This window comes from Talpa occidentalis, unplaced genomic scaffold, assembly GCF_014898055.3.
Source record: "Talpa occidentalis isolate TD23 unplaced genomic scaffold, MPIMG_talOcc4v2.1 talOcc4.7, whole genome shotgun sequence".
Classification (NCBI taxonomy): domain Eukaryota; kingdom Metazoa; phylum Chordata; class Mammalia; order Eulipotyphla; family Talpidae; genus Talpa; species Talpa occidentalis.
In genome coordinates this window covers 110,000,868-110,021,291 of record NW_023605083.1, presented here as the reverse complement: position 1 = coordinate 110,021,291, position 20,424 = coordinate 110,000,868, and the positions used below count along the sequence as shown (strand labels likewise).

Below are 20,424 nucleotides of genomic sequence, written 5' to 3'. Positions count from 1 at the left end.
GGTCAGAATGTACGGTGAGGGTGAGGGGAATCAGACAGTCTCATACACTGCTGGTGGGAGTATCATTTAGCAGTTTCCATTGGAGGATAATGCTGGAGTTGGTGCTGAGCTTTCCTTGATCCAGCAGTCCCACTGAGAATGCCCCCCTAGCTCTAGCAGGCCATTTGCAGCACAGCAAAATGGAAACCATGAACACTTTGGTCCACTTGCATCCATATAAAGGATTTGAGACATGTTAAGTAGAAAAACAAGGTATGAACAATACATACAATGTTCCCATGTATGTGCCCAAAATATTCTTGGAAAGTCACACCAAGAAATGGTGATACCAGTGCCGCAGGGGAGGGAAAATGGATAGCCGGAGAACAAGGGTGGAAGGGAGAAGTCTCACCTTTAAATTTTGAACCCTGAGCATATTGCATATATATTTTTTAAGGAATTATACAAATAGCTTTTAAAAAATAATCTTCATCACTTGCAAAGAAACTGCCTTTTAAACCCCAGAAACATAAGGTTTAGGGATAATGAGTGATCCCCATTGTTCCTCTGAGAATAAAACTGTCTTCCCTACCTGCTTATGTTCTCCTCCCAAGGCCTGGCCCAGTATTGGGTACCCAATGGTTTCCTAATGTTGAATGGATGAAATTTACCTCTCATCTAAAAGCATAGCACTCCCCCAAACAAGAACTGTGAAACATTTGGGGGGTGGTGGCGGAGAAGGAGCAGCATGGTTAAGAATTGCTTTTGCTTCATGTGCTCATTTGCCTGTCATTAACTGAGCAGCAGTATGCAAGGAGGCAATCAGGCCGTGAGGTGTAGGCCTGCCCTCTGCCTACCGGGAGACAAAAAGACACTGTACAAAAAGAAGAGCAGGGTAGAAAAGATACATGAGTTTTAAAATAAGGAATTTCTGAGGCAGTTTATTACTGGTAGCCAAAAACCATTAGCTTGATTACAAATACAAAGGCTACCATCTCAGAGGACTATTTCATTTATTTAGTCCAAGATAAAGAAATGAGGAAAGCAGGACAGTTAGTGAGGCTTTATAAGCACACCTCAACCCAGAAAGGCAGGAGGATGCTAATGGAGAACATGATCTAAATTTTGACAATCCAGCTCCCTACAGAGAATTCAGTCTTGAACTGGATATATTCATTTATTCACTCAACAAATCTTTACTAGGGCATCTAATTGTCTCTAGCACACTCAATCCATTGAGTTTTGTCCTTTGTCCATCATCAGTGATGGGTCCTCATTCTTATTGCAAAATACAAGTCAGCTTGGCCTCCCAAGTTGAAGATCAATAGCTCTATAACAAATAGTAAAAAGATTATCTGCAGACAGAAATAGTTGGCCAAGGGACCAATTATGTGGAAGTAAAAGGCAGATGGATCCACAGAAGAGAAACATACCCATCTCCAAGCAAAACCTGCTCAGTCAGTCCCATTCAAACAATATTTACAAAGGTTTCCTCATGTTAGTCACTATTTTAAAGTAAATTTACTTTACAAGCAGCTAGGGAATTCTTTATTTAATACCATTCTAATATAAAAGTTCACATGGCTGCTTCTTCCAAGCCATGATACTGAGTTTTATGACAACTTAGAAACAGGAACAAAAAAAAAGCAAATATAATGCCTTAGAGATCAAGAAACATTTACACAGTTCAACTGGTAAAAACAGTTCCACGTTCATCTAGCGAATACAGCTTGGATGTCAGCATACATGGTACACGAGTCCTTCAGGGAGGTGAGTGACCTTTTGACTGTTCTGCAGGTGTCTCCAAATGCTGGTCCTGTGGAACCTCTTTCAGAGGCTGGTGTTTTTCCAACACAGTTTGGGGTTTGACAGCCATCTTTTCAGACTTCCAGGAAATGTGACTACCTTCCTGTTGCTTAAAAGACCAGATATTAGTCCGTCATACAGATGTTATCATTTTCACTCAATTAATTGGCTGAAGTCATATGACTAGATACATTCAGTAAGTCAAAAATTTAATGTTAACATTTCAGGTCAAATTCTATTATAACAAACAAATGGCATAACAAAAATCTGTACAGAACCACAGTTTCAAAGCCTAAATAACAACTCACTTGTTCCCAGTAGCAGTCATTGCCACAAAGTCCCCGCGCACTCACCCTCACAGTCCCTGACTTGGAGTTTAGGAACATGAGCCAAGATTGAGGAAAGAAAACCAAGCTTTCCTTTAACTTCTGACAAATGGGTAACTAATGATAATTTTAATAATAAACTACTCACCGTCTTTGTTCCTCCTACTCGTCTTAAAATGACACCTTCTGCCAACAAAGCCTTCCCCGTTTCCACAAATAACTTCTCTTCATCTGTTTCCCCAAGTTTCTGTAGCTCAGTGTACTTCTCCACAAACCTGGAATCCCAAGCAGTCACATCTTAGGTCTGGGAACGGAAGTCATCAAGACCTGCTGTTACTCAGCATCAAGCCTTCCCTTACGCGCTCCTGCTACAGGAACATCTTTTCCTCAAGCAGAATTCCAACAACACTCCTCAAAATGGAAAACTAAGTCCTTTTTTAAAAAAATGTTTTCAACTAACTTATGACTTATAAAATGGCTTACCGTTGACAAGTAGACTTGAAATTTGGATTGAGCAGATCAAAAGCTTTTTGACCAGATCCATAGGTTGCATAAAATTTCCTAGAAAATACAAACACCACAATATAAATTACTAATCACAGCTCATGGTCACAAACTGAGGAAAGAGTAACTGCTGGGCCCTGAGGAGGTAAGCAGTTAGCCATGACCCTGCAGTCAGCCTGAGCCTCACAGTTTTGTTTTTGTGTTTCTAACACATACACAAGATAAATACATCAAGTGTTACAAAAGGGTAACAACACTCCTCAGCTGGCACCCCAAGCTTCCAGTTCCCTTCCAGGATGCAACACTAACCAGTGTCTTATGCAGCCATTCAGAACACTCTAACATACCATTTCACTTTTTACAGTTAAATTTAGACACATCTGGATTTTATTTTGTTGTTACAAGTTCTTTAAAATATCAAAAAAACAAACAAACAAACAAAAGCAGCCACAAAGTTATAGGTTTAGAGCAATATTTAAACACGAGGTGTTACTACTTTGGCAGTAACAGTGATAAAAGCAGTAAAAAATTCCATCACATTCTTCAAGGACCTATCACCTAGTTCCACTGCTATCCAGATAGTGGAAGAATAAATGATTTTAATGTGTGTTTGACCAGGGGAAGCATACTGACCAAGTGCATGCAATGGATTGCAATATAAAAGTGCTTCTAAAAAAAAAAAGATTTCATGCTCCAGAGATCATATGTCCTACTTTGACAATTTCCTAATAGAGCAAAAACACACTTGTTCTCCCACTGACAAGGAATGTTTGGGGGAAAAGATTCCTCAAATGAAAGGTGTCTGGACCTCAAAAGAGAATATAATGACTATATAAATTATTTTCCTGAATCCAGGAATATGAGTAAGAAGAGGAATATGTATTAACTTCAATTAGGCACAAAATCTGATCTTAGCATTTAAAAGAAAAGGAACTGTATAAATTCTAAGAACTAGAAAGCTAACTGATGACAGTATTTGAAGGAAAGAGCTTTCTCAGTGAATCCCCAGTAAGTCTTACCATTTACTTCAGAGTCCAAATATAATTTATAGAAAGGCTAACTGTGGGCATAGAAGTGGTTTCTAATCTGTTATTCTATAAGTTGTTTTAGGAAGCTAATAAAACTCTGATGGCTTTTCTCCAAAAAGCCCCAATTCTGGCCCTTTGTTTCTCTTCTCTATGGAGTTTTTGCTTAAGTCTCCCTCTGCTAGCCTAGTGGTTCACTCATTCATAATTAATCCATTAAACGTCTTTCAAAAGAAAAAAAAATAAACGTCTTTCAAAAGACTTAACAAGTTGATTAATAAGCAACTTGCCTGTCACCTACTGGGCTGGGCACTAAGGTTACAAAGATGAATATGACAGTGCCAGACCCATGATGGTGTTTAAATGTTTGTTATTGAATGAACATTGCAAGTTGGACATGCAAAAGTGTTAAGACAGGTTAAGGCCCTAGCAGAGGCAACAGGCATGAGGACTTGGGGTGTAGAAAGGGGGAGAAACTGGGCCTCCCCGGTGGCACAGCGGTTGAGCGCTGGGTTGCGAAGCTGCCCGCAGCCTCTAAAGCACCAGTTCGATCCCCAGCCACTGGCAAGGGTCCCACATGGTGTGCAGATCTCTCCTGCCACCCGCTGCTCCCCTCAGCAGTGTATCGTCACTCTGCCTGTTCTGCTCCCCGCTCTGGTGAATTCTCTCATCCTCCTGCGCTTCTGAGTGTACCCAGTGCTTGTATAAATAAATAAATCTTTTTTAAAAAAATGCTCATAGAATACTTTATTTAAAAAAGGGGGGGGAGAAACTAACAATGAGAGTCATAGAGAAGTATGTGATGAGCTTCGGATACACAAAGAATGTGGCAAGTGAGCTGTTCTTTCTGTTTTAAAAAGTTAAAGTGTGGCCAAGAAGAGGTTTAAACGTCACTCAAACTGACAAAACAAAAAACCTTTAAAGACCTTTTAAAGAATGTTTCTGAGATACCATTTAGACATAACTTCTCCATAGCTATTTAAGTTTGGGTAGGAAAGGTGAGTAAAGAGGATTAAAGAATATTTCTTCTAGTTTCAACACCTGATTTGCCCTTTGAAAGTGACTCTGCCTTTTGCCCACCGTAAAGGCTTCACACTCACGCTCTAATCCGATCCTCCTGGTACAAGATGTCTCGAATGTGAGCTTTGGCTTTGCCATATCGCAATCGAGGTCTTCGGAAGACCGGCTCCCTCAATGGGGGAAAGGCATTATATATGTCAAACCAGAGGGGCTTCTCCTTCAACACTCCAGCCCGAATCAGATCTCGAGTCCTTAAGGAAGGGAAAAGAACGAAGGTCAGTTACAACAGTCTAAGTTCCTAAATCAGTCTAGCCACAGCCTGGGGCATCAGTGGGATCACCGAGTTCGCAACACATCACCTGAAGACGGGCAGGGCAGGGGTGTTCCACACCCCAAACCAGGGGTTAAGTGTCTCTATCTTCTAGTGCGTGTCCCCTCGCCGCAGCCCAGTTCAGTCAAGGAAATGCAAGGGTGGTCCAGCCGGGCCCAGAAGCCTCCCACCCCCACCCCCCACCCCGCCTTCCTTTGCCTAGAAGTCTCCACGGGGGTGGGAGTGGCAGGGGGCTGGGGGGGGATTACAATGCTGCAGGTGAAAGTACGAAATTCAAAGAGGGACATCGTCTGGCAAAAGTACCCCGAGATGTGAGAGCAAGAGACGCCTCGTGCTGTTCAGCCACCAACACCGGGGTCAAAGTTCCACCCAGCTCAGATCCACCCACGCCCAGCTGACAGCCCGCGCCCGGAGGCGGCCCCCGGTTCCCTCAGCCCGCCCGGCCCGGGCACACACCGCGTGAAAATGCTCCCCACGGTTTCCAGTCTGCTCCCTGCCATTGCGGGCACCGCGGGCTGAGCCCAGACAGCTGCTGCCGGAACCGGAAGCGTCTGGGGGCCGGCACAGGGGGCACAAGTTGCTGGCCGAGCCGACGATCGTGCTTACACTAGCGGCCCCGCGGTGCCGCACCGCCAGACAGAAGCAAGCGATCGACAGGCGCGCTCCTCGGCTTGTTGCCAAGTTCAGACAGGAGCACTCGATGACCGAGCCGAATGGGCGCGCGAGAGCCCAAACCCGACAGAGGCAATCAACTACCGATCTAGGGGCGGGGTTGATTGCGGTGGTTGCTTTATCCTCTCTGGCTTTCCAGGGCCGACCGCTCTCGAGAAGGGGGTGCTGCGCAGAGAGGAGGAGGAGGGGGGAGGCGCAGCCTACCTCCCGGAGGAGACAGCCAGGCCAGGGAATACACTGTAGAGACAGGTGGCCACCGGGTCTAGACCCAGCCTGGGCCTGCTCTTGGTCAGGGTCGTGATTGGCAGGAGTCCGAGGGGCACGCGCTCGCCCAGGGTCCCACTACAGCCCGAGCTGAGGCCCTGCGCCTCTGCGGTTGCTGCTCCCCCTGAAGCCTTTGGGTCTGGAGCGCCGCCCGCGTCCGCTTAGCGGGGATTCTGGAACTCTCCGTGGCGGACGTCGCTACCGGCTGCGCCATAGAACTTGAAAAGTGAAAGTGTCCGGAACAAACAGATCCCGACGAGGAGATGAAAAAAATCTGGGGGAAATAATCTCTCAGTGTTACTCTTTGGTCCAATAGTCATACTCATAGAAATTAAAGCACGGTATCATGAGGATATTTGTGCACAAGGATCGTCATTGCAGCATTGTTTGTAGTCGTAAAAAAAAAAATCCAGGGCCTCCCCGGTGGCGCAGCGGTTGAGCGCTGGGTTGCGAAGCTGCCCGCAGCCTCTGCAGCGCCGGTTCGATCCCCGGCTGCTCCCCGGCCACCGGAGGAGGGTCCCACATGGCGCGCAGACCTCTCCTGCCGCCCGCTGCTCCCCTCAGCCGTGTACTTCGGTCCTTCTGCCTGCTCTGCTCCCCGCTCTGGCTCTGGTGAATTCTCTCACCCTCCCGCGCTTCTGACTGTACCCAGTGCTTGTATAAATAAATAAATAAATCTTTAAAAAAAAAAAAAAAAATCCAGCAAAAGATGAATGACTGCAAAACTATGGTTCTGCATACTATGGGATCCTCTGCAGTTATTAAAATGAATCAGCTAAGTCCATATGTATTTACCTAATTGAGTGGCCATGATTCATATTTAAATTTAAAAAGGGAGTTGCAAAGAAATGCCTTTAGTGGGTGGGATCCTAACCTGTTAAAAGAAGAAAGAAAAACACCTCTATCTGTATTTGTGTTTGTGTGAAGATAAAAACTATGTGGAAGACACCCGAGGCTGTAAACATTTTGTTAAGAGAGGGAGGGAGAATTTTTTTTTTCTTCCTTTATACATTCCTCAGATTGACCGGTAAAGAGTTTATCTGAACTTTCTAATCCAGTGAAATGTTTTGAATCACAAACATTCTCCCGGGAGCCCATTATCTTTGTCAGCAAGAAATAAAGCCTCCAGTCATCCCAGAGTCCTCAGGCTCTACAGGAGGCTGGTGAGGAGGAAGGGACTGTTTGATGAGCAGGTACCGCTTGTGTTATCTCACTGAATCCACACACCTACTCACAAGGTGGCTATTATTATCCTAAAGAGAGATGAGAAAGTGAAGCCACAGGGGGTTAAGTAACTTCTGTTAGGTAACAGAACAGATCCAGGCTCACAGCCCAGCCTGGGCCCTTTCCAGGACCTCCTTAGCAGAGCCTAAAGCTAGAGCCTGGTGAGGTCGACTGAGGAGGTCAGGCAGAACTGCCCAGAAGTAGGGGGACAGCATGATTTGAAGTCCAGGGCTAAACTGAGAGGTGGGTTTCACTGCTGCCTGGGAACCTCTGAGAATGAGAAGGAAGAGCACAGCTCTGGCAGATGGGCCCAGCATGGAGGCTCCAGTCTCACAGCAGGAGGGAGGTCCAGGAGACTGCTCCAGGGAGAACAAACACACACCCAGCTAAATATAGTCTTCCCAGGCCTCATAACAAGTTTCTAATTCCGTCCAAGTCAGAGCTAGCTGCCAGCCCAGGCCACAGACACACTTCCCTCTCCTACTCGGACCTGCTCCCCGCACCGCACCCCCAGGGAACTGCAGTTACTGCTGCAAAGGAATTGGAAAGGTTTCTTCCAAATTCAAAGAGGGGAGCCAAAGACCCAAACCTTCAATGGGGGAAGAATTGCAAAGCGGGTATATCCTCTCTAGATCTTGGGGAAGTCCTTCTCTGAGCCTTTCCGTTCTCTCTTCCAACATCATGCTTAATGTTTCCATGGCCGAGAAAGCAGAATGTTGTTGGTTAGAGTGAGGGACTATGAAAATACAGGAACAAGACAGATGAAGCCCCCTAAGCCCGCAGCAGGACGTGTACAGCTGAGGATGCATTCACTCATAATAAAGGAGGGAGCTGCTGGGGGGGGGGGGGGGGGGGGGGGGAGGGTGGTGGGAGATGAGCATTCAAGGCTTTCTGTTTTTTCACCAGGCCTGGCAAGGCTGCAGGGAGCTGAGACTCTTAGGTCTTGCACTGCAACTGGGCTGGGAGCCTGCATCTCCTCGTTCGATTGCTCTGCTACCTGAAGCCATAGGTAATGTCCTGACAATCTTACAGGTTAGGAAAAGGATCTTTTGTAAATTCTCCAAAGGGCCATTCCTCCCACTCCACCACTAGGACCCATTTGAGTCCCACTGTGTGACACAGTAGAAGTGCTCACTAATCATGTCACCTTAGACAAATGAAGTCACTTTTCAATCCACTTGTTTGCCCATCTGTTAAGATGGCGGTGTTAGCTATCTGCATGGCTGGTTGCTGGAGTAAAAGAGCTCCAGTTTGTGGAAAGAGCTAATCACCAAGCCTGGCACCCAATAAGCACTTTGAGGAGCAAGCCCAGTGGTGGTCATAGGTCACGATCACTGTTGTGTCCTGCAGTCCATGACTGCCATGTGGGACTGCAGTGTTTTGATATTTCATACATTGCCTTGTTAAAATGATCCATTGATCCCACAAGCTCAGAACTACCCACCTCACCCTGTGCTGAGTCCTGGAGAAGCTGACTATCCAGGGTGGGGTCAGAGAGGCCAATGCAGAATTGATAAGCTACGTGCCGAATAGCTGGCCAACTGCATTTGTCTGCCTGGACTGACAGGCAAAGTATACCACAGAGTAGAGAGCCTAAGCGACAGGCATTTATTGTTTCCCAGTTCTGGAGGCTGGAAGTCCAAGATCAAGGTGTCAGCAGGGTTGGTTTCTTCAGAGGCCACTCTCCTTGGCTTGTAGGTGCCGCCGACCCCATGTCCTCACATGGCCTTTGCTCTAAGTATCTGTGTCCTTACCACACCCAGTCCACAGTGGATTCTGGCCCAACCTACTGGCCTCACTCACTTATCTCTTTAAAACTGTCTCCAAATCACAACCCAGAATAATGGGGGTTAGGAATTGCACATATGAATTTGAGGGGGACACAGTTCAGCTGATAACATCAACTGATAAATGCTTGTGCTAAGCAGTTCTGTTGACCCGTGGAGGTGCACAGCCACGCTGCCCTTCTCACACCGCTCTGAGCTGGAGGAGGAGAGGCTGCGTCCTCTAGCGCCTTGCTCTCTGCTTCCTGTGGGTTCCAGTCGGTATGACCGATGAGAGGCATTGGTGACAGACCGGAAGGAAGTAGAGTGAAGTGAGTCTCTTTCGTGGTATCCCTCCTGCCCACTCGCAGCTCCGCAGGACACCATTTCCTCCCTGGCCCTCAGGCCCAGATCTAGCAAACTGAGCCCCTCTGTTAGTAGTTATGGGGTGTAGGCCCTCCCTTGTGGCTTCCCTTGGCTCTAACCACGTCTTCGTAAATACGGCCCCTTAATTCAATAGTGTCCCGGCGAAGAAGAGCATCCCCAACAGCAGAACAGCTTTGGGAAGTGAAAATCCCAGTCTGTTGATGAAATCAGTAATGCTACAATTGGCAAAGAGCCAGGACTGGAGCGAAATTAGCTGTCACTTTCACAAAGGAGGGAAGCAGTAGAACGTATTCAATACGCAGTGTGAGGATGGGGAGAAGGGAAGGCTAGGAGGAGGAGGAGTGGCCCCTCTCCGCTCCAGGGGGTCGCCAGCCCCCCTCTCTTGGGCCCCGCACTTTGACTCCTTCCATTCGGGAAGGCACTTCAGCTCCCAGCACTCGCTTGGCCAGATGGGGCCAGTGTGCCCTGGGCCCTGCTCCCTCCCTCCCTGAGCTTATCTCTCTCATAATTTGGTGTGGTGTTGTAACTCTGTTTACTTGTCTGAGTCTGTCTAACTGGGCCTCTTTGAGGGCAGGACCTAAGACTCTTATCTCTGCCTTCCCACAGCTCTCTGGTGCTTGGTCCAGAGCTAGCTCTTAAAGTGTACTAGGGAACAGCAGGGATGAATGAAGTCAAGTTAGGACAAATGAGGATGCAACGACTGCAGCCCCTCTTTGCTGCCCGTCCACATCCAGCCCTCCTTCCTGGAGACCTTCCCCAGATACACCAGTTTGGAGAAAGTGTGGTTGAGAGGAAATGATCCGTCACCCTCCCATGCACTGTTCTGGTCATTTCCAGTTCTGGCTGTCCTTTGTGCCTCACTAACTTCTGGGCTTCAGCTTTGTCATCTGTAAAATGGGCATGATCCCAGAACCCTCTAGCCTTGTTGTGAGGATTCAGTGGGTTATTGCCTGCAGAGTGCTTCAAACAATGCCTGGTGTTTAGTAACTTCTCAGTTAATTGGGGTGCTGATGATAATGATTTCCACACCTAAGGAAAATCATGCCCTACAATTAAATCATGCCTAACAATCTTCAAGGAGTTGTCACACAGTTGCTGATTCATTTCTTCAGCAAATAGAAGCCTTGCTCCCTAGGCAGAGGGAGAAGTACATTATGCCTGCACAAGCCCTGGGAGGTCTGTATCCCTGGAGCTCAGCAGTCTGACCATTTATTACTGGAATTAAAGGCAACTGGAACTGCTCAGTGGGGTTTTCCCAGCAGAGGAGATCCTTGAGGGCAGACATTTCAGGGCTGGCTAAAGATTGATTTATTTATGCATACAAGAGCTGGGGTGTAGGTCAGAGGTGTTGGGTGTGAGAGGATTCACCAGAGACAGAGTGGGGAGCAGAACTGGCAAAATGACTGAAATACACTGCTGAGGGGAGCAGCGGGCGAGACAGGAGAGGTCTGCTGTACCATATGGTAGCTCCGGCTACCGAACTCATAAACTCATGCTGCAGTGGCTGCCAATAGCTTCACAGTGCTAAGACGTAACCCCTTGCGCCACCAGGGAGGCCCCTGAGACAGCATTTCTAACAAGCTTTCCGGCTGATGCCAGTGTTGCTAGTCTGCAGATAGGGTGGCTCACATTTGCCCAGGACATGCCCTATTTTAGTATTAAAAGGTCCACATTCAAGGAAACCACTTAGTCCTGGGAAACCAGAGCAGCAGGTCTCTGGGCTGGCAGACCATACTTTGGATAGCAAGGTCACAGCAAGGCAGGCTTGTGCTGAGCTTGTACTGAGCTTCACAACACCTCACTTCAGAGTCCCTGGCTTCTTGACCTGATAAAGAATTGTGACTCTTGACTCTAGAAATCACAAGCTGATCAATGCTGTTTTTGTGGGGTCTGAAGTTTATATAATCTTAGTGATCCTTTTGAGGAAAAAAAGGACAAAAATATCCTTGTTTTGCAAATTTTACAAAACACATGACTGAACAGAGTAAATTTCCCTTCTGTCTGTTTGGCCTCAGGCCAAATGGGTCTCATGTATTCCTTCTGGAAAAATGGTGTTTGGGCTCAGCGGCCAGCGACTGCCCCTTCTACCATATGACCACCAGGTGGCAGTAGTTTTACACAACCTCCTTCAGTCACACCATCACTCCAGAAATTTCCAAACCTTTTTCCAGCTGGTCTGGTCAGCTAATCCAACAAATTAATCTATGGTGTGCTGATGAGCAAAGTAGCTCATGTGCTCCCCTCTCAAATGCATATTTAATAAAATGCTAAGAGATTGATTTTAAAACCAGAAATGCTAAAAGGTGAGTTCCAGGTACACTGTCCAATCTCACATTACTAGGAAGTTGTTTTTAATCAGGTGGACCTTTCTGTGCTCCACAAATTGCATCTATGCAAGGGATCTTGGTCCTATCACCTGTTCCCCCACCCCAATATACAGCTTAGTATTTAGGCACAAGCTCTGGAGTTCAGCTGCCCAGGCTTAAATCCATGACTCCTAGAGGTCACTAGAGTAAGAACCTTATCATCTTTTGCCTTAGTTTCCTAATCTGTGATGTGGGAGTAATAATACTGATTCATATAATAGTTGTGGGGGTTAGGTAAAATAACATGTAAAGCACCCAGAGCAGTGACTGTATGCGGTAAGCACTCAACAAGCAGCTATCTTCTTTAGCATCCCATACCTAGACTGCCTTTTGCCTTCTTCAAACTATATTCTCCTGTCTTTCCTTCTGCCTCAATCCAGTACCAGCTGCTTCAGCTTACAGGGGGAGGGTTGAGCCCTCAGCATGGTCAGACCAGGCCAATTTTGGGCAGAGTTCTCTCAACTTGGGATCAATCCCTGGGGTCACCAGAGCATAAGGGGCACTGACTGAACTAGACTCCAGATGGCCTGGCTCAGTGCTTTTGCAGGTAAATCTGGGAGCAACATCTTGTGGATTAGGAGCATAGAATTTGCTGACCATGGTATGGAGAGTAGTCATCTCGCCCACCCCAACTCCTTCCCGGGTTCTCTACACCCTGTTTAACCAGGAGGCGTGCATCACAAAGTGGGGGCATCATCATCTGCATGACTAGTGAACCCGGTAAGCTTTTTTTGCCTTGTGTCCCCATGTCCCCCTCTCTGCATATTACCTTCGGCCTCATCTACACTAAAAGGCAAAATGGTGAATGGTTCTCAAACTCTGCCTCATACTGGAATCTCAGAGAAGCTTTTACAATCTGACTCCTAGGCTAAATCTCAAACCAATTAAACCAGAATCTCTGGGAATAGCACTCAAGTTTCAGAAACGATCCCAATGAACAGTGAGTTTGAGAACCAGTGTTCTAGAGTAGTGTTTCTCAAGTCATAACGTGCACACGCGTCTCCAGAGCCGTCTGTGAAATGCATGGTCTGGTTCAGGCGGTGTGGGGTAGAGCTGAGGTGGTTTCGCACAGGTGATAGGATTGAGATCCCTTGCATAGATGCAATTTGTGGAGCACAGAAAGCTCCTGTGCGATACAGACACTGCTGGCCCACAGAGCCAGGCTGTACAACTGTGGTCCTCAAATGGAACCATCTATCAGAATCATCAGAGGACTTAATATACACTCCACAATCAGATTCAAGAGCTCAGGAGTAGCACCTGATGACACGCGTGTCTAACCAGTTCCCGGGGTCCCTGTGCTGGTGGCCCAAAGAGCACCCTGAGCAGCAGGGCTGGAGGATGGGACACAGGTGGGGTGTGGGGGCCCAGTTTTCTGTCATCATATCTTGTTGGCCTTTTGATCATGGGTAAGTGACTTCACCTCTCTGAACTGTCTTTCATCATCTATATGGCCATCATTGGGTGAGATTAATTGGGCTGACAAGAAACACCTGACAGACTGCCTCTGTGCTGGTCCTCACGCTTGATAGTCAATTTGAATCACCTGAGAGAGGGCGGCGCTTTAAAAGGAACCAAACTGCCTCGGCTGTTCCCTTTCACACGCAAGCTGGCTTTCAGCCCTTTGGGGTTGGGGCCTGGCTGGAGGGGAAGGGAGCCCCTTTGTAGGGAGGGCTGAGGGCTTGGAATTGCTTGTTCAGAGCCAAGAGCCCATCATGAGCTCAAATATGGTTGGGGGGAAGCTGCGACTTTGGCCTGGGAGGCACAGAGTCCAGAAACAAGATGTGGTGGAAGGTCTAGGGGCCTTTGGGTTCAAGACAAAGAACTTTTAACCTTGAGAAGTGCCCTGCGGGGGCTTCCTCTCTGCGTGGGAGGTAGTCTACCCGGGCCGGAGGGGAACTGGGCATAGCTGAACTGGAAGATCTCTGCAGTCTCTCTGCAGTTGAGATTGCACCCCCACCCCTGCCAGTGCGGCCAGCCGCTACTCCAGAAGCATTGTTTATTTAGGGAGGTGACCGGCTGGAGTTTTCGCAACAGACTGGCTTTTCTTTGTCCCGCCTATCAGCAAGCGGTTTACTTTCCAGGGCAAACAGGCAGGCGACCGGGCAGAGCAAAGCCAGCAGGTCGCGAGGTTCCCCTGCGGGCAGGTGTCAGGGCTGGGCCCTCTGGGTCTTGCTTTGGCCGCGGGTGAACCGGCCTCGGCGGGCTGCTGGGGTGGGGTGGGGTGGGGGGGAGCCAGCCCACGCCCCTGGCTACAGCAGAGCACCGAGAACACCAAGTCTTTATTACAGGAATTCCTATGAAACAGCTCCAAGAAAAAACCCACACATCGAGGGCGGGTGGGGGAACTAACAAAGCAACACACACAGACGTGGGGCCGGGGCTTCCCCCGCGTTGCTGGGGCCCTGGCTCGGGAGGGGTCACGGCCGCAGCCCAGAGCTCCTTCCGTGTCCCCCGAATCAGACCCATCCGGAGCCCGGGCTGGCGGGACGGAGGATCCCCTGGGGAGCAGCAGAGGGCCGGCCCCACACACGCTTCCAAACTCGGTCATGCTCGGGGCGGCCGCCTCTCGGCAGCCCAGGGTTGGGGCGGGGGGGGGGGGGGGGGGGCGCGCCCGGCCCGGCGCTGCGCTCTGACCGCAGTGGGGGGGGGGGCAGGGAGCGCTCGCGGTCTCGCCTCCGCCGCGGGCCCGCCACGCCCTCATTATCTCGGGGTGATTTGCGGCCGCGGGGGCCCTGCCAAGGCTTCCCACTCCCAGCCTCCCGCTCTTGACCCGGGCAGGTTCCGCGCTCCGGGGCCCTGAAGCCTGGGGCCTGCCCAGGGCTCCGTATTCTCCGGAGAGAGCAGCTTCTTCTAGACGGGACCGCGGGGCCAAAGACTGGGGCGCTTCCCTCGGGCTGGCAGTGGTCGGCCGCGTGGTAAAATTCAGAGAACCGGTAAAAGTCCTCTTCGGGTCCACTTTCTTGCTCTTGGCAAGGGGTACCCGCCAGGTGCTCCCTCCTAGGCTGGCAGCTCTTTGCTCCCTAGTCCTGCATTCTTCTCGACGAGGGTCACTTCATTACCCTTCACTGCCCGCCCTGAGGGGGCAGCAGGACTTCTGGTCCAGCTGGGGTGTCAGAGCCCCTGTGAGCCCTGAGCTGGGTGACTCCAGGGTCCCACCGGCTTTTTGCCTTCTGCCAAAGTAGACTGCCCCCACCTAACAAGAGCCCTCACCAGCTCCAGAGTGGCCACCCTCCCCATCCCTGTGAGGGCCCCCTCTGGAGGTCCAGCACTCCTCAGAGTGGGGGAGTGGCAGCCCCCACTCTCCCAGCCCAGAGCTCTGCAGGGGTTGCTCAGGGTCAGCAGCCACTGGAATGGCTGAGATGCAGGTAGTGTGGGAATAGAGCACACATGGGGTGCCCAGAAGAGAGGTGGGGAGGGGAGTAGGGGGTTGGGCAACGCCTGTGACCCAGCTGGGGAGATGAGGGAGGGAGGCTGGGCTCCAGCTTCTGGTCAAAGAGACTCCAGCCATGTCAGCTTTCATTCATTGCCCCTAGCACAGCCTGGCTGAACAAAAGGGCTGTGGCTGGCTGCCCCCCACCCCTTCAATCACAGCACGAAACTCCGAAGTTCTTAGTCCCATGGAAAGTGGCAGTGGCTGGGCTGGACTGTGGCCGGAGAATCACTGGGCCTCGAGACTCAAGCACCATCTGTCCGGCGGCAGCTGGGCCCTTCAGCTGGGGCCAGTTTTGCTTTCCGGCGGCCTCCGCTGGGTCAGGTCATCTCTGGAGAGAATTGCTGGCATCTGGTAAGGAAAAGGAATGGGGGTGTCAGTGGAGCCCAGGGGTCTTTCCGGCTCGCTGGTTCCTGCAGAGACGGGCTGGGGCAGAAATTACCAAAAACAGAGACCGCCCCTTCCTCCAGGGCCTCTGTCAGGCTTGGGGCTCTTCCTGTGTCACCTTCTCTACACTCGCCAATCCAGGCTCCTGGAAAAATCCCGACTTTTAGAAAACCACAAGACGTTGGCAGCTAGAGCTGGAGTGAGGGGCTGCAATCCTGGGTGAAGCAACTGTCTGGGCAAGGCTGAGAGCTGGGGAAGTGCCTGTTCCGAGAGAGCAGTAGCTCCTGGGAGCTGAAACAAGGGGACCTTGGTTGGGCAGAAAAATAAACTGGGGTTAGAATTTGGTGCCTCCCAGATACCAGTCTGAGGAGTTGACAAACCGTTTGCTCAGAAGACCCATTCAAACATCTAAGGAGATAAGGAACTAAAGTGTTTTGCTAATGGGGTGAACAGAGCAGGGGCAGTGAAGAGGCCAGCCCTGGTAACCAGGTGACCGAGTCTGCCAGGGCGATGATGGAAGGAAGGAGAAATAAACTGGGGAAGTCGGGGAGAGACTGGCTTTGTGAGTTCATAGCCAGGTCTAGAAGGACAATCATGGGTGCTGCGGGGGAAATGGATTTGGAAGACAGCGGGACTCAGATTTTGGAGCCAACAGCACAGAAGTCTTGCTGGTGCTGCAGGAGACAGAGGCGCTGTCCCAATGACACTTTGAAGCGGGGGAAGGGAGAATTGAGGGAGCGTGAGGAGCAGTGAGAACCGGACATCACAAGGGGAACACCCGGCAGAGGGGAAGCCGGTGCAGGATTCCCGGGGTCACAGGAGCCAAGGGAAGGGCGGGGTGCAGAGCAGGAAACCCCTGCACTAGGCAGGCGACCTTGTGTCAACCTGGAGTGGTAGCAACAGGTGGTAGAGGAGGAGGAAACCATTTTTGCAAGTTGGGTGATGAAGGAAAACGGTACTCCTGGCTTTTAGATGGGAGGAGGAGGATGCAGACTTGCAGAAGGAGCTAGAGAGGGTAAAGCTGACGACTCAGGAATGAAATGATGAGCAAGGTCCCAGTACAGGGGAGGCTCTGTGGGAAACCTGTGGGAAGGGGTCTTCCCTGGGAGGTGATGCCTGGGGTACACTTGGTGAGTGAGGGAAAGCTGCAGAAAATTTGAGGGGCCTAGAAGTGCTGGTGGGGGCAATGGGGAGACCTCTGAGAGGTGACTGAACACCAGCCGCCCCAGCTGAGGTGACAGGATGCTTGTGCTGTCCCTGGCTGCCTGATTCATCTCGCCTCCACTGAAACTGTCCTGAGGGAAGCAAGGATCTCTCCAGAGTTTAAAGCAGGGTCACACCTGCCCCATCAACTCAAAAAAGCTTGTCGATGCTGACCACACGGCCAGGCCGGGAGCTTCCTGAGGGGCTGGAAGAGAGACAGGTGCAGCTTGCAGCCTAAAGGAGACGTGGACGTTGCCTGCTTCTCCCAAACCTCACCCCACCCCAGGGATGCACAGGAAGAATGGGGGGGGGGGGAAGCAGCCTGGGGGGTGGTGAGGGGACTCCAGCCAGATACCCCTGCCTTGAGAGGGGCCATTTCATCAGGCCGTGGCAGCTCCTACGCTAGCCACCCAAGCAGGCAGGGGAGAGCGTTCGCGTGCACACTGAGTGGTGAGGCCATCCCAGTTTCTTCTAGAGTCCTTTTCGCGTGCACTGGGTATCCCGTCTTCTCAACTGGGCTGTACGTATACGAGATCAAAAGGTCATCTTTTACCTGTTCCAGTCTCTGGTGTGATTGATTACCTTTTGTCAATTGAATAAATAACCCAGGAAAAGAAATGCAAACCAGTTCCCGGGCAGAAGCCCATGAACACTGTCACACTGTGAGGGAAGAAGTCCAGGACCTCTGGACCCCCCAGGGTATGGGGTGTGGTACACCCCGTGGCTCCAGGCCTTACCTCTTACTGTCCTTCCCTTAGGGTTTCCTCCACCTTGGGCACCTCCTGTCGCCTTCCCTGGAAGTCTTCATCTGAAAAGCAGAGGAAAGCTGCTTCATCCTCTACCCTGCTGGGCCTTGAAGCCCAGAGACTAAACCTGCTCAGCACTTTGTTCTCCAGTGAAGCCCTTCCATGGGGTAGGCCCGTCTACCCCTCATACCCTGGAGAATATTCCTTAGAAACAGCTCCTGGCTCTTTTTGATACAGGTGGAGATTTAGGTAGAGGCAACACTAGGGCCAACCTCAGGGGTGGTAAGGAAAGGCAGTATGGCTTATCTCTTAGGGTCACCTGCCTAGCTGGCCTTGCTCTGACCCCCAGGTCGACTGCTTCCTCCCTGGCAGGCTGGGTCCACCCATGAAACACCCAGGCCCCACTCTTGAAGGGTCACCAATCACAGGCAACTTAAGGCTCATGCTTCCCACCCTCCCTGCCTCACCACAGGGATGGCCCTCCACGTCGTCCAGGAGGTTGGCTGTTGAAGCTGCAGCTCCCAGTCTGTGGGCCACTCAGGAAAACTGTCCACAGGGATGGTTGAGCACTGGCTTAGTCCTCCCAGCTCCACCCACTCCCTGCCCCTGACTGCCTCATACCAGCCTAATCCTCTAACACTAGGAGCACCCCACCCCAACCCTTGGGTTTTTGGGGTCAGCTGAGCAGCCAGGCCCTGCCTCTCTCCAACAGAGAAGTGACTTTCTCCCTGTTCCTCTTTAGCTGCTCAGCTTCTAATATTCTGGGCTCTGTTGGACAAGCACAGATAGGAGTCTGAGTAAAAATGTGTAAAACCTTATTTTCACTTGAGGAACTGCAGGGGAGAAAGTGGGCCCAACATGCTTGAGCGAGGAAGAGAAAGATCTATGGATCAGTCTAACTAGACACACGAGGAAAAGGTTTACCAATTTTGATGGAAGAGCCATGTTTTCTCCCAAGATGCATTTACCCCAGACAAAGTACACTAGCTGCAGGACAAACTTCTGAGCCTACAGGAGTTCGACAGGAGCCGCTGGCCTGCTCCCCATGCCGGTCATTGTACTCAAGACTGGCATGGATAGATGAAGTGGCAGGGAACAGTGGGGCTCATGGAAGAAAAGGCCTCAGAGCCAGGTCTTGCTCCTGAGGAGGACACTGCCTCAGGAATGCAGCTCAGGGTCTCAGGGCCTGAGTGCCATTGCCTCCACCCAGTGCCAGGCCGGAAAGGATACGACTGATGCTTCAGCAAGTGTTTCCTCTTTGACTTCCTCATCTTGGTTTTCTCTGAGAAGGCCCTGGCCAGTTCAAACAGCTTCCTCCGGGTGGCTGGGGGTAGAGAGACCTATGAGCACCAGACCTATGAGCTGCCTCTCCGGACTGAGGGAGAGACTGGGAACTGCCCCCTCCCACGTGAAAGCAGGCGTGGGACCCAGGCTGCAGAGGAGATGACAGGCATTGGGGGCTCCTTGCAGCCCAGCTGTGCCTGAGTGGTGTAAGGCTGCCATCCCAGGTCAGCCTGCAGGGGCAGCACAGGCCACCTCCGGCAGGCCAGGACTGGCAGCAGGCAGCCCAAGATCCGGGTATTCCTTCCCCAGCTGCCACAGACAGCCACACATCTTGGCTTTCTTTCCCCCGCCATCTCCTCCCCCTCTCCCTGCCACCTCCTGAGTTGATTCTGGGATTTCCATGACTAATCCGAGATTTTTCCCTGAAATGGAGCCTGAAAGGATGGCAGCCTCATTCACACATGGTTGTGTCTGTGCGGTGGGGGATGGGAAGGCACGTCCTGGCGGGCAGAACTTTGTGAGAAGAGGTCACCGACCCAAAGACCTCCTGCCTGCAGAGTGGGCTGAGCAAGGGCCTCCCTGCCTGGTCAGACCAAGCCAAGCCCCCACAAGCCCAGAGAAAGCGAACACTAGAACAGGGCTGGGGAAGCGTATTTTTCTGCAGACGGCTAGCTCAAGAGGATTTAAAACTTAATTTGTATCCAGATTCAGCTGCAGAAGGAAGTGAGGCAGGAAGGCTGAGGGAGCCAGCCTGTGATTAAAATGTCACTTCGGTTCACCAGGAGTCAGCTGCTTTAGAAATTCTGGGTGGCTTCCTTTTCCCCACAAGGCCAAAGGGTCTTCTTAGGGGCGGTATCGAGAAGGGGCATGAACTGCACTCACATTTTCCCATGTGCTTCAACTTGTCCCTGAATAAGGCATCTTCAGACACAGTGGGGTTTGTGTCGCTGGTTCCTGGAAGGAAGAAACACCTCTGAGGGTCAGCTCCAGAGAGAGAGAGGTTGCCCAGGCCCCGGGACAGGTGTGTGGTGGTCAGGGCTGTCCCGGTAGGATGGGGTCTCCTTCCTACCCCTCCACGTAAGGAAGGAAACAAAGGGCAGTCTTCTTCCCTAACTGGGATGGAAATAAAGGGAAGAGGACACTCGGGGTTCTAGGAACACGTCTTTGCGAGCCTCTTTGCTCCACACAAAGGGACAGTGCTCCGTCTCTGTGTGTAGAGAGCCAGTGCCCACCTCCTGGCTCGGCTTCTCTGACCACTTCTTCGATCCATGACATCACATCGGTAGCTTCAAATCAGCCATAGTTGGGAGTATGTGCACCATGTCAGATACTATGCACAGGACTTCCCCCACACCCTGATATGGCTGTTAAACATTCCTCAGCACTGCATCCTGACAAAACAAGGGGTACGAGCCACTGAGGTACCTGAGGGAAGGTACAGGGCAGGCATTCATTCACCTATGGTGATTTCTTCTTCCTTCCAGGTCAGCTCATCCACAGCTCCCCCCAGATTCCTGACCCATTAGGCAATGAGGAAGAATGTGAAGGGGACCAGTGGGCCACCCAGAGTCTCCCTGCTCACTCAGCATCCACTCGGGTCTCTGTGCCCTTCCAAAGCCCCTGCTCTCCACCCGGCAACACAGCTAATCCCGAGTCACCCTGCCTGCTAAGCCCTCTGCGAGTTATTTTGATCCATCTCAGCAG

The 20,424-nt window shown here is 50.8% G+C and overlaps 2 protein-coding genes across 4 annotated transcripts in view; both read right to left on the bottom strand.

The window, feature by feature from the left end:
- Nucleotides 1–1,509: 1,509 nt before the first annotated feature.
- Nucleotides 1,510–5,541, bottom strand: MRPS23 (mitochondrial ribosomal protein S23). Of its 2 annotated transcripts, none has more exons than XM_037491987.1 (5): nucleotides 5,448–5,541; nucleotides 4,741–4,911; nucleotides 2,595–2,672; nucleotides 2,260–2,386; nucleotides 1,510–1,894 (listed from the first exon to the last, which is right to left on the bottom strand). In XM_037491987.1, the coding sequence occupies exons 1-5, from the start codon at nucleotides 5,489–5,491 to the stop codon at nucleotides 1,742–1,744; spliced, it is 573 nt and encodes a 190-aa protein (XP_037347884.1). In that variant the 5' UTR covers nucleotides 5,492–5,541; the 3' UTR covers nucleotides 1,510–1,741. The 2 variants fall into 2 exon arrangements, with proteins under 2 accessions (XP_037347884.1, XP_037347885.1); XM_037491988.2 differs by having other exon boundaries at nucleotides 1,510–1,888.
- An 8,784-nt stretch (nucleotides 5,542–14,325) lies between these two features.
- CUEDC1 (CUE domain containing 1) overlaps nucleotides 14,326–20,424 on the bottom strand; it is a 72,394-nt gene continuing 66,295 nt past the window's right edge. For both annotated transcript variants that reach the window (XM_037494861.2, XM_054689791.1), the window contains exons 7-11: nucleotides 19,603–19,674; nucleotides 18,667–18,760; nucleotides 17,904–17,962; nucleotides 17,428–17,498; nucleotides 14,326–15,451 (exon numbers count right to left, since the gene is read on the bottom strand). In XM_037494861.2, the coding sequence (XP_037350758.1) occupies nucleotides 17,431–17,498; nucleotides 17,904–17,962; nucleotides 18,667–18,760; nucleotides 19,603–19,674 (293 nt within the window). In that variant the 3' untranslated portion in view covers nucleotides 14,326–15,451; nucleotides 17,428–17,430. The remainder of the gene's footprint in view (nucleotides 15,452–17,427; nucleotides 17,499–17,903; nucleotides 17,963–18,666; nucleotides 18,761–19,602; nucleotides 19,675–20,424) is intronic.